This window comes from Varanus komodoensis, unplaced genomic scaffold (genome assembly GCF_004798865.1).
Source record: "Varanus komodoensis strain SLA01 unplaced genomic scaffold, ASM479886v1 scaffold57, whole genome shotgun sequence".
NCBI classification, from domain to species: Eukaryota; Metazoa; Chordata; class Lepidosauria; order Squamata; family Varanidae; genus Varanus; species Varanus komodoensis.
In genome coordinates, this window is record NW_025336182.1 from 1,947,905 (window position 1) to 1,960,519 (window position 12,615).

Below are 12,615 nucleotides of genomic sequence, written 5' to 3' on the forward strand. Positions count from 1 at the left end.
CGGAGGCGGCGGCCCCGGGGAGCGCGCCCGCCGTCACGCCGGGCCGCAGCGACCGCAGCGCGCCCCCGACGCCCGGCTGCAGGCGCTGGACGCGCAGCGACTCCATCATCGCGGCGGCCCGTCGAGCGGCTGAGGCGGCGCTGCCTGTCACGCTCGCCTCAGGCCGCCCGCCCGCCCGCCGGCCAATGGCAGAGCGCGGGCGGGGCGCGCAGGAGCTTCGCCCAATGGCCCGCGCAGAGCCGCTGACAGCCCGCCAATAGAGCCCCTGGGAGCGCTCAAGCAGCGGGCGGGGCGCTTCTGGACGGTGTCCAACCGCCGCCGCTTCAGCCTCGGGAGGCCGGGCCAGGCGCCTCGGAACGAGCCAATCGGCGCGGCCCTTGAAGAGCCAGAAAGAGAGCGACGTCTCTGCCGCGTTCCCTCGAAACCTTTTCCGGCTAAGCTTGTCCCTCGGGCGCTTCTGTACTGATCCCGGAAGTGGTGCGGCGGCCGAGGAGACGGGCCTGGCCGCTTCTCGCGTACGAGCGCCTGCGTCCTCCCGCGGTCCCTGGGCGGCCGGTGGAGGAGGCCGCGGGCCCGAGGTGGGGCTGCGTCGGGCGGTTCCTGGAGCTGAGGGAGTCCTGGGCCGGGCCGGGCCTGCGGCGCCATGGAGTCCTGGGTGCGCTTCAGCGCCCAGAGCCAAGCCAAGGAGCGGGTCTTCAGGTCTGCTGCGGAGGGCGGGCGTGCGGGAAGGGCGCGCGGAGCCGCTTTCAAAGCAACGCCCCTGGTGGGAGCTGGGCTGGATGGCCCCTTCCTGCTCTGCAGCTCTGTGCTTATCGTTGGCCGTGGCAGGCTCGCCTCGGCAGCGACGGTGGCCAGGGCAGGCTCCATCTCGTCCAGGCAAGGGTTCGCAGAGTGCCCAGCTAGTTGCCCACAGAATCCTGTAAGTGGGATGCGGGTGCAGCAGCGCTTTCCCACCCATGGTCCTCAGCAACTGGTGTGGGTGGGTGTCCTGCCCGACCCTGCCATCAGCGCTTGGAGCCACCGATAGTTTTCTCTTCTTTCAGGAGTCTGTGCACTCCCCTTTTCAAGCTGTCCAGGTTGGTGGCCCTCACCAGTGACCTAGAGAGCTTGTGGTCTCTCCCACACTAGAGGCATTCAAGGAGCAGCTGGACATCCACCTGTCAGGGATACTTTAACTTGCAGTCCTGCACTGAGCAGGGGTGGGACTTGATGGCTCTCACGCCTCCCTCAGCTGCTTTTCAAGAGAAATAGTCCCAAATGCTGCAGCCTTTATTCATAAGGGCAGTCTTGTTGCCTCCGTCTGGTCCAGCGTGCTATTCATACTGTGGCCAGCCAGCTGCTCTGACAGGAAAGCCATAGGGAGGAGTAAAATGGCACGTATGCACACACCCATGATCCCCAACAACTCCTGCACAAAAACATGCTGCCTTCTTTAACATCATACTTCATCTATGACAGAAGAGTAGTACCTCAGGTTTGGCGTGCCAGTCCAGCCCTCTTGCAATCCCCAGAGCACCCTTTCTGCCAGGCACTGATTCTTTGGTGATTCCCTGGCCTTTGTGCAGGATTATCCTGGTTTTATAGGTTGCATTGCCACTTCTGAGGCCGACTTGTTGGAGGTAAAGAAAAGTAAAGCAGATGAGCAGCCTGGACATTCTTTAAATCTTAAGTTAAATTTTGAGCTGTGCCTCTCTAGGTCAGGGTTGCAGAACCTCAGAGGGGTGGGCCAGATCAGACCTGCTTGGGATCCTAATGTGTCAGTCGAGGTCCCTGTCATCTGTAACGACCAGCAATTAAGAAACCCAACCCAAGGAGTGCTGGCGATTTGATTTATTGATACAGCATCCCAGGAATCATTTTTCTCCTGTGTTTTCAGGTACTTGCTCTTTGTTAGAGGCAGGTACAAAATCACAAAGTGCAATATAGTTGTGTGAAGCTAGCTAGCTAGAATCCCGTGCAAGCACTTAAAACATTATTGTTCAAGATCTCAAATATTATGATATCATTTCTAAAATCAAAGTGATGAAGATGGATTAGAGCACACAGACTTCCACAATTTCTTCAGATTTTAAAATCCCCCAAATTTCTCCTCATCGGATGGATTGGGGAACCATAGCCTGCAAGCCAGATCTGGCTCTCCAGGGGTCCCCAGGTGGCCACACCTCTTCCCTTGGCTCCACCCTCTTTCTTCCAACCACCAATTGTGTGGTGGCTGCTGGATTTCGTACAGTTCCTCCCTGTTCTGAAAGTTTGAAATTCCTCTCTTAAGGTCTAGCTGCTGGTAGTAAGAGCTTTAATCTATTAGATGAAGGCATTTTGTTGGCTCCAGCCCTGCATGCCTCTGGGATCCTGCCTCCAAGACTTCCCTGAAACCGAATCCTGCCTCTGCACTGAAAGATGTTCCTCATCCTGCATTTTTGTACACCGCTTGCGCTGTAAAGCACATCATCCCCCTTCCCCCTTTTGGCTGTCGTGTTTCTGGCTTGCACTGTGGGATGCGGGGGGGGGGGGCATCTGACTGATTCCTTGTACCACTTGCGGGGATTGTCACCCCCTCCTCCTCCTCTCCTTAGGGCTGCGCAGTACACCTGCACCCTCCTGGGCTACATGCTGCAGAAGAATGGGGCCAGCCCGGACTTCCTTGCTCGGATCAAGCAGCTGGAGGCTCACCTGAGTTTAGGGCGCAAGTGTGAGTACCTGGGCACTGGACTTGTAGGTGGTGCAGTGCGAATGGTGCGAATGACGGAGGTAGGCTTGGACCTGGTGGTGAGAACCCCAGAACGGTGCTTCTGGGGGGCATCAGCATCCCTGCTGAGGATGATTACCTGGGGTGGCTCAGGACTTCATGGCTGCCATAACAACCATGGAGTGGTCTCGGCATGTTGCTGTTCCACAATTCTAGACCTTTTTTTTTTTTTTTTTGGACTGGACAGGAAGAGGGTGATCTGGAAGTGGGGGGATTAACAATCGGCCCCTTGTAATGGTCAGTTCACTTCCCATGGAGGTTTCGGTCTTCAGTCCCTTTCCTGCTCTGTTCGACTGGCCGCCCTCAGAGGCCGATGGATCCAGGCAGCTTCCAGAGGGCTCCGGGGGAGTTTCCGGTGCTCCTGTCGAAGTCCAGGTCACTCTGGGGAATGCAGAGGTGGCCCAGGCAGTTGGCAGAATCACACTCAGACACTCTCTGCCCTCGAGCAGAGCCTGGCCGGCTCCTTGGGATGCACCAGAGGCAGGAGGAGAGGCGGTGAGAGCACAGGTGGAGGGAGCCGCATTGAGGAAAGCTTGTGGGTCAGCCGGAGGCGGGCTGGGGCCCCCTTCCAGGCCTCTTCTGTGGTGGTGAGGGTGGCGGAGAGGCTGTCCATTCCCACCAGCACTGCGTCCTCTCCGTGCCGCCCAGAGACGTTTGCCCAAGTGGTTCGTGGCCTTTTTCAATCGGGGCCTGAGAAAAATACTGTTGAACCCTCAGTACCTCCCTGTGGTGAGTTTGTGCAGCACTCTGAGGATAGACTCACTCTCCTTCTCCACGAATTGGACTCCACCGTCATTGTGGTTCCTTTACCAGAGGTATCCAGGGCACCGTCTGGTCTCATTTTGTCGGATGAATTTCGGTTATTGAGGCCTGAGGATGTGGACAAGGTGCTCGGGCTGGTTCGACCAGGCACCTGCACACTTGACCCTTGCCATCGTGGCTGACTAAGGAAGGGGTTTGCACCTGGCTCTAGGAGGCTCTGAATGCCTCCTCGAAGGAAGGAGGGGCACCAGCTTTGTTAACGGAGGCTGTGAGTGAGCCTCTCTTGCAGAAGCCGAGCTTGGACCCGGGCCTGTTGCTGACACCCCCTTCCTGGGCAAGGTGTTTGAGTGGATGCTGGCCGGGCAGCTTCAAGCACGCCTGGATGAAACGGACCATTCCGACCCATTTCAGTCGGGCTTCAGGCCTGGTTCGGGACAGAAACTGCCTTGGTGCCCTTTGCGATGGCCTTTGCTGGGAAAGAGACGGGGAGCGCGACCCCGTTGCTTCTTCTGGACCTCTCAGCAGCTTTTGGCGCCCTCGACCGTGCTCTCCTCCCGGATGGGCTGGAGGGGTGGGGAGCGGGAGGCGCTGCATTGTGGTGGTGCCTCCTACATGGCCAGCTGGTTCGTCAAGGCGGCACTGGGGGACCATAGCTCGGCGCCATGGCAGCTCTGGCCTGGGGTGCCGCAGGCTCTCTCTCATCCCCCCGTGCTCCTCAACATCCGCATGAAGCCGCTGGGAGAGGTCATCAGGAGGGAGGGGCTGGAGTGTGACCACCATGCGCCACCTCTCCTTTTCCTCCAAGCCAGGCGAGGCAGTGGCCACTCCAAATCAGAGAGCAATTCCCCCCCGAGTGGCTATTCAGATGCCTCTAAGAAGAGCGTAAGCAGGCCCAGTGGCAGCAGCCTTCTGAGGCTCTTGCTCCCCGGCGGCCTCGGGGTCGCTGAGGGACTTGGGCGCGGCCCTACATGTGCTTAGGCAGAAACAGGAGCTGCACTGGGGAATGCTGGGAGTTGTAGGAGTTTTGTCTGTTGAAATAGGCATGGCCTGCAGTCTTGTTCTGCGTGGATTTGTCCGCTTGCGTTCATGCTAGCAGCTCCCGCATTTTGTGACCACCGACTCCACAACTCACACATGGATCGTGTGCTTTCTGCTCCAAGTCCGATGGCGGTGCATTTCCTAGTGACCTTTGGTCCTCGTATTTATATGAGGGGAAGACAAACTTGGCCTTGGTGTTCCAGTCTGCCGGCAAGATGCAGCCAGAACCTGGGGCTGTCAGAGTAGCTGCTGAGGCTGCTTCCTGCTACTGCCGGGATGCGTTCAGACGTGCGCTGGGCACACCGTTCCGTTGGAGCGTATTTAAAATGCTGCTTGATGGCCCAGAGAAGGTCCCTGGGCACAAGCCTGCAGTTGGAACAGAGATGGCACACAGGGGAAAAGACCGAGGGGGGGAACGACGTGGGCAGACAGAGGCCGGGGGGGTCAGGAGGTCTCTTTCGGAGGCGCAGAAGTGCTGTGGGTTATGCCGATCCGTCTCTGGCGTTCACTTGCAGTGTTCCGGCTGGGGAACTCTGCCGACGCCCTGGAGGCGGCCAAGCGGGCCATCCACCTGTCGGACATGGTTCTTCGCTTCTGCATCACCGTGAGCCACCTCAACCGTGCCATGTACTTCGCCTGCGACAATATTCTGTGGGCAGGGAAGTCAGGCCTCGTCCCACACCTGGACCAGGAGAAGTGGGGCCAGCGCTCATTCAGGTGAGCTGTAGCCGCATCTTCCTTCACCGCCCCACTTGGCCAGAGAGGCCGGGGCGCCCTGCTCTGTGGGCTGCCGGCGATCGCAGTCCAGTGCCCTGAACGCCTCGACATGGAATGGGGACTCAAGCAGGACTGCCCGGGGCTGGGCACCCGGTGGGGAACCCTCGGCCCGCTTGGGCTCTCAGCTCCCGTCACCCCTGACCTTTGGCCATGACGACTGGGACAGAAGGAAGTCTGAGTCCAGGGCAGATTCCCTCTCCTGGCAGAGGGATCTGCCTGGCCAGAGGGACCCAGGAAAGCCCGGGTGCCCCAGCATTCTCTTCCGGGCAAGGAGGAGCTCATGAGCGGGCCAGGAAGGTGGGGTCCCTCGGGGTCTCAGCGGCAGCCGTTTTTGCCATCACACCTGGCACCAGGTGATGCTGCCCTTCCCCTGCATGAGTTAAGGGCTCCCCCTTTTTTTCTGCTCGTCCTTTCCAGGTATTACCTCTTTGCCCTGATCCTGAACCTGAGCCGGGACGCCTACGAGATCCGGCTGCTGATGGAGCGGGAGGCGAGCGGGAAGTGCCGCAGCGGTGGTGGCGGCAGTGGGGACGGTGGCTCCGTGCCTCAGGAAGACAGCCGGCTCCAGCAACTGGCAGTCCGGCTGAAGCTGCAGCTCCGCCTCCTGGGGCACGTGCTGAGAAGCAACCCGCCCCTGCTGCTGGACGTGGTGAAGAACGCCTGCGACATCTTCATCCCCTTGGACAGGCTGGGCCTGTGGAAGACGGGCGCGGGGTTCGTGGGGCTCTGCGGCACGGCCTCTTCCGTCCTTTCCATCCTGGCCATTGTCCACCCGTGGCTGAAGCTGAAGCCGTGAGGGGGCTGGAGGGGCGTGCCGGCCTTCCTCCCCCGGCGGCTCCGTCTGGGCCCAGAGACCTGACTAGCAGCCGACGGGGCCCTTTTGCTGGAACACTTTCCTTGGAACTCACTAGGGTCTCGGGCTTTTTTGGATTTTGGGGGCATCTCTTGTGCGGTTTGTTGGGGGAGGCCAGCAAGTGGAGGCCTGGACTCCTTGAGCCCCCTGGCCCGCTGAATGGCTGTCCCTCTGTGCAGAGGGCCCCCAGACGGACTCTGTCCCCCCGGGTCTGCATCCCCCTTTCCTGCTCCTCAGCCTGTCCCTCCACCAATCCCCCACTCGCCCAGCTGTCCTTTGAACTCCCCCAGGCCCTGGGGGCGCCTCTTTCCTTGCTCTGGTGTTCACGCCGGGAGGCGACTGGAGCTGAGCCCTGACTTGCCCGGGGTATGAGAGGGGTGGGGCCCTGGCTTGTCCTGGTGGAGGAGGGATGGTCGGCTTCATGGGCATGGCAGCCAAGCAGAGGGGCAGGTGGGAAGAGGCCCCGATCTGTGCAGCGCCCGCGCCACCTCTCGCTGTGTAGCAAGTGGCTGAAGGGAGCCGCAGCTGCGGGGACAGGGGTGTGCCTGAACCGAAGCGTATGGGGACCCGGTTCTGCTGCTCGGAGCGCGCACGGGCCCTGCTTGGAGGCCAGGAGGTCTGCGCCCCGCTCAAGCCACGCGTGCACACAAGACGTGCGACTTCCTGGCACCCACCTCATCTTCCGTGTGCTAAACCCGTTTAACGGTTGACTTGTAAGAATTGCCCCCAGCTTCCTTTCTAATAAAAAATCACCACCACCAATAATCTGGCGAGCCACAATCTTACGGAGCTTGTGCCTGGCTCCAGAAGCTGTTCTTTGCTGTCTCTTGAATGGTTGGCGACAATTGCTTCAAAGGCTGTTCTTGCAGGCAGCTTGCTGCAGCTTGGCTTTTCAAGCTGGCAGGGCCATCAAAGGTTTTTCAGAACTTGGGTGCTTTTAAAAATGTTAATGATTAGACCAGTATCCCAGAGTCCAGGGAGGCCAGAGGCCTGTCTTGAGTGGGGGCACCAAGGTAGGGCCCAAGGGGTCGCTGGAGGCGGCACCATCCTCAGATCCCCACTGGACAGCAGCCTCTCCCAGAGAAAGGGAAGGCCAGGACAGGCGGGGAGGCGGAGCAGGAGGGACGTCTTGGAGCACATCCGGCACCGGTTCCCTTTCCACACAGAAGCCAGTGACCGAAGATCATGAGTGGGAGAGGAGGGTCTGCCTGGTTGCAGTAGCAAAGCTCCTCGTGATACCTAAAATACCAGGTGGTGTTCTCACGGCGTCTCAGGAGAACTGGCGCCAAAGACCGCAGACACGTGGACATGTCCAGAAACCCCCGCGGGGAGGAAGCAGCTGGCCCGCAACAGAGCTGCTGATGCCCTGCCTTGGCACAGGAAGCGCAGCTGCCGTGCCTCCCTGGCCGCCCCCTGCCTCAGCCTTGCCCCCCCCCCCCGGCGGAGGGAAGGGGTTGTCCGGCAGCCGCCCCAGCCAGTGGCCCGAGCCAGCCCACCTTCCGGGTGCATCCTCCCTGCAGCGGGGTGGGCGGCAGGCTCCACAGTGTTTCTCCTCCGGCAGAGGGCCCCGAGGTGAGCCGCGCCATGCTGCCCGGCGTCTGTGCCAGCGGGCTGCAAATTCCGCGTGGTCCCCCCTGCCAGGGGAGCTTGCTGCAGGAGCGGCTGTGGGTAACCCTCATTTCTGAGGGGCAGGCGGGCGGAGGGGCACCCAGGGCGGGCCCCGCGAGTGGGGCCTCCCCATGTCGTGGTGCTGCTTCCCCAGCCCAGGAGGAGCTCAGGAAGGCACCGGCCTGGCAGAAGAAGGTGGCCAATGGCTGCTGGACTGGCGTTCTGGCTGGGCTGTGCAGGGGGCTGGCCCCTTCCGGCCCCACCGGTCCATGATTCTGGCTTAGGTTTTCCATGAGGCCTCACCTCAGTAAGCGTCAAGGTGGCTTTCTCTGACCAGGTGCCTTCCAGGCGGTTGGAATGCGATCTGATCTGCAGCCAGCCCCGCAGGGAAGGCCCCGGAGGGATGAGCTGAGCCGGGCCGAGGGGTGGCGAGGACGTGCTCCGGCCCCCTTTTCGTGCTCCTCGTTGCACCCACTTCTCTGTCCCTTCTCGCCAAGGCATGTCACCGCTGGGGGGGGGGAATCTGACATCGTGCTCCCCCCGCCCTAATTCCCATGGTGCTTTCCAATCCTGCTTGCCTGCTTCCCCGTCTCTCCCCCCCCCCACACCACGCCTCCCTCGTCCCTGCAGGCGAGGCGTTTCCCTGGGACAGGTGTGCTTTCAGTGAAAACATCTCCCTGCGCTAGCCCACGTTGGTGCCTCCCCTCAAACTAAGGGGGCACCCCATTGATCCACTAAAACACCGCCCACGCAATTGGCCCTTGCCGGGGGAAGGGAGGCGTTGGCCTGAAAGGCTTCGGGCCTCAGTCAAGCAGCCTTGTGAGCCCTCGGGCTCTTTTCCGCCTAGGCTCTCGCTCTCTTTTCCAAGGGGGGGTCTGTCCCCTTTTCCAGGATGCTGCCCCCTTGGGCAAAGGAAGGCTGATTCCGCAGTCGGGCAGAGATGCTTGCTTGCCACAGACCACTGGACGCTGCGTCGCTCACCGAAAGATGGGCCAGAAGATGCGCCTTGCTGTGGCCGTGGCATTTCCGGAGGGGCCCGAAGAAGGGGCTCCTCCAAGGGTGCGCCTTGGAGGCCCGGTGCTGCTCCCAGCGGGGCCCAACGTGGCGCCATCGGCTGGTGGAGGGTGCAGGCGTGGGAGGGTCGCGCCCCAGGCATGGGAGCGGGTCTCTCTGGGGTAGGAATGGACCATGATCGGCTCATCTTGTGTCAATTTTAATAACTTGGCTATCCTGCCTTTCCTAATCCACAGTTTTAAAGAAAATCAATGTTTAAAAAGCAACAAAATCCACTTGATTTTGGGGGGGGGCGGGGGACACACAGAGAAAATAATAGGTATCTACATCTCATCCTATAGAAGCAGTGAGAAGAATGAGCAATATATGTTATTACTCTGAATTTGAAGCGGTTGTTCTGCTTTATTCTATTTCATACAGCTGGAGTTCGGTTTCTTATATTTTAACATCTTACTGTATCACAACAGTCCTGTGAGGTAGGTTAGGCAAAGAGTAGAGAGAGAGTTGCTCTCAAAGCTGAGCTGGGAAACCGCTGTCTCTCTCCAGTCTCAGAAGGCGGGATTAGTCGTGCCCTGCTCCCCGCATATCATTTCCCATCATCCGTTACCAGTAGCTAAACTTGCTAAGGCACTGGGAATTGTAGGGCCTAAACTCCTGGAAAGCCACAAGGCAAGCCCTCCACCTGGTTAATACAGCACCTGACGGACAGATCGATGTGAGCAACACCAGCCTTGAAGGCTTGGGGGGGGGGGGGGCTTTAAATTCCCAAGGAGACCAGAGCAAGGATTACAGCTTCTCTCTAGAAGTGCTGTATATTGCAGGTCATTTTTCCATGCAGTTTGCAGCTTCAGCATAGCCAAGTTTCAACGGTAAAATGCAATATTATTATTATTATTATTATTATTATTATTATTATTATTATAACATTTCTATGCCGCCCCTTGCCGAAACCTCGGGGCGGCTTACAACATGATAAAATACATTGAAATACAATAGTACATAATAAATTACCATTAAATATAAAAATACAAAAAATACATTGATTTACAAATATAAAATTAAAATTATCAGTATAAAATAAAAATATAGGGGGAGAAAGAGAAGGAAGAAGAAGTTGCCCTGGCCAGATCATATGTTTTAACAATTGAAATGATGTTTAAATAAAAAGGTCTTTACCTGGCGCCGAAAAACCAGTAACGACGGTGCCAGGCGGACCTCTTTGGGGAGTGAATTCCATAGGTTGGGCGCCACCGCAGAGAAAGCCCTCCTCCGGGTACTTACTCTCCTAATTTCTTTCATGGAGGGTTCCCGGAGAAGGGACTCTCCCGCAGATCTCAAAGGGCGGTCGGGCATATACGGACGTAAGCGCTCGTTCAGGTAGCCAGGACCCAAGCCGTTTAGGGCTTTATAGGCCATAATCAACACCTTGAATTGGGCCCGGGCTTCAATGGGAAGCCAGTGAAGCTGACGGAGGACTGGAGTCATGTGAGCATAACGCCCCATCCCCGTCAGCAACCTGGCAGCTCTATTTTGCACCAATTGAAGTGTTCGGACTGTCTTCAGGGGAAGCCTAACACCTTAAACTATAGAAAGAAGCAGCAGAGCAGAAAAAATCACGGAATTGGAAGCAACCCGTGTTAGAAAGGGCCTGTCACAAAGCACAAGCTCTCCAGTTCCCCTACGAAGCAGCCGTTTTGCTAAAAGATGCTGGCAGCCAGCAGCCTGCCATAAAGCTGCCAGTCGGAAGGTGGTGCTCCTCGCCCATTCTTCCAGCATGGACAAACCCAAGAAGCTGGCGGAGAAGTTCCCTACTCCTCCAGCTGCTCCTGCACCTGAACAGATTTTGTTGTGATCTTAATTTACACGGGACTGTTGCAAGCCACTTAAATTGATCCCTGCCCCAAGGGACTTGCAATCTGTAAATGGGCTGAAAAGGGCTAGGATGGAGAAGAACTGAGGTCAGAGCGTGTGTTGCCCCTCGGTCTGGCCCATCTGTCCCCTCTGAGCAGGAAGCCTCGGAGGTGTGGAGAACACGCCGTCTGCCCCGCGTTAACGCCCCGCGGAAGTGGGCATTAAATTGCACAATGGCGGTCCACAGAGGCCGGGAAAGCACCGCCTCGGGCAGAGAACCGGGTCGTGGTCGACTCTCTCCCAGCCCGGGAAAAAGAGCCAAGTGCTACTCCCTGGCCCTCCTTGCAGGGCTGGTTTCCGACTGAGCCACCAGGCGCAGGAGCATGGCCAACCAGCTACTCTGGGCAGCACCAGCCGGAGCGGGTCCGCATGAGCAAGCAATCTGCCCCAAGCAGTACCTCTCAGCCCCACCGAAATGGGGCTCAACGACCTCCCGGGGGAGCCCATTCCACACCCTTGGGGTCCTGACTGTCAGGAAGTGCTTCCTGGCATCCAAACAGAACCTTGGCTCCCTGAGCTTTGCTCCGTTGGAGCGCGTCCTGCCTTCCTCTGCAGGGAAAACAGGTCTCTACCCATCTCCATGTGACACCCCCTCACGTACCTGTATGTCACGAACAGATCCCCTCAGAGTCTCCTCTTCTCCAGGCTGAAGAGACCCAGTTCCCTCAGTCTCGCCTCATACGGCTTCCCCTGCAAACCGGCCACCAACCTTGTGGCCCTTCGCTGCACTGACTCTAACCTGGCATATCCTTCCTGTAATGAGGGGCCCAAAACCGAGCACAATACTCCAGTTGCGGGCGCACTAGAGTCGTATAGAGTGGTAGTAATACCTCTCTCGATCTAGAAGCCACGCTTCTGGCTATGCAACCAAGGGTGGCGTTCGCCCTCTTGGCCACCGCGTCACACGGCTGACTCATGTTTAGCCTGCAGTCAAGCAGCACCCCGAGGTCCCTTTCACAAGCGCTGCTCTCCAGCCACTTGTCCCCTAACCTGCGCTTACGACACCCATTCCTGTGCCCCAAGTATTCTGGCAAGCCAGCACACAAGTTCGGGTCTCGTCGTCTTTCACGGGTGCTTCCCAGTCGGGCAGAGGCAACCAACCAGCCCTTTGGCTCTTTCTCCTCCAGCTGCTTGACATCATGGCTCTGCACTGCAGCCGGGCTCTGCTGAGCACCTGCGGCGGCCGAAGAACCGTTCCTGCATGTGCCGTGTGTTCGTGCGCCCGCCTGCCCCCGCTCCACTTGAGTCGTTAGCAACACGTCGATGTATAAATCCTGCTAAGTCTGCGCAGCGTCGGCAGGCAGCGGGGGCAGGAGTCTTTCTTCTCTCCCCACAAGGGGTCCGCCTGAGCCACGCACGCCCCTGCTAATTCCATTCATCTGGCAGGTTTTAAATGTTGACGTTTGATTTCAGGGAGAAGCTCTGATCCCTGCGAGCCAAAAAGCTTACAATCTGTGGGGACACAAGAAGAGGGGGCTGGAAAACTGGGCCTCCCTCCTTGTGAACGATTTGGAACTGTGAGTAAGCACCTTAAGGTCAAGCAGTGCTCCTGGTATACTGATGGCCTTGGCTTAGTGGAGATAATCCCGCTTTCTGGCCCTCGGGGAGGCCTTCGGAAATTCCTTCCCTTTGCTGGCCCTGGCGCGTCGTCCGAGATGGCTAGCGGAGCAGGAGGCAGCAACACGGGCAGCTCACAGCACCCTGATTTTCAGGAGTGTGTGAATGCGTAACCTCCTCTGAGGGCTTTTCTGCGTGAGGCATTTATGGTGTGCTTGTCGCTCTCCCTCCTGGCTGCTGTTCCTCAGACAACGTGCTGAGCCTCTGGCCTCCCATCTGTATCTAAGGAGGGCTTTGGGTGAGTTGCGTGCACAGCCGAAGCTGGGAAAACGCTGCATTTAATATTGAA

At 58.4% G+C, this 12,615-nt stretch overlaps 2 protein-coding genes across 2 annotated transcripts in view; one reads left to right on the top strand and one right to left on the bottom strand.

Moving 5' to 3' along the window:
- The window catches only part of LIX1L (limb and CNS expressed 1 like), a 29,699-nt gene extending 29,054 nt beyond the window's left edge, over positions 1-645 (bottom strand). The window contains exon 1 of the mRNA XM_044449052.1: positions 464-645. Coding sequence (XP_044304987.1) covers positions 464-645 — 182 coding nt within the window. The remainder of the gene's footprint in view (positions 1-463) is intronic.
- PEX11B (peroxisomal biogenesis factor 11 beta) lies at positions 494-6,941 on the top strand. Its single transcript, XM_044449275.1, has 4 exons — positions 494-699; positions 2,574-2,689; positions 5,062-5,263; positions 5,741-6,941. Exons 1-4 carry the CDS (start codon positions 644-646, stop codon positions 6,117-6,119), a joined length of 753 nt encoding a protein of 250 aa, XP_044305210.1. The 5' UTR covers positions 494-643; the 3' UTR covers positions 6,120-6,941.
- Positions 6,942-12,615: the final 5,674 nt, after the last annotated feature.

Coding starts and splice junctions, on each gene's coding strand:
- PEX11B (XM_044449275.1), top strand. CDS start 644: ATGGAGTCCTGGGTGCGCTTCAGCGCCCAGAGCCAAGCCAAGGAGCGG. Junction 700..2,573: donor GCCAAGGAGCGGGTCTTCAG/GTCTGCTGCGGA, acceptor TCCTCTCCTTAG/GGCTGCGCAGTACACCTGCA. Junction 5,264..5,740: donor TGGGGCCAGCGCTCATTCAG/GTGAGCTGTAGC, acceptor CGTCCTTTCCAG/GTATTACCTCTTTGCCCTGA.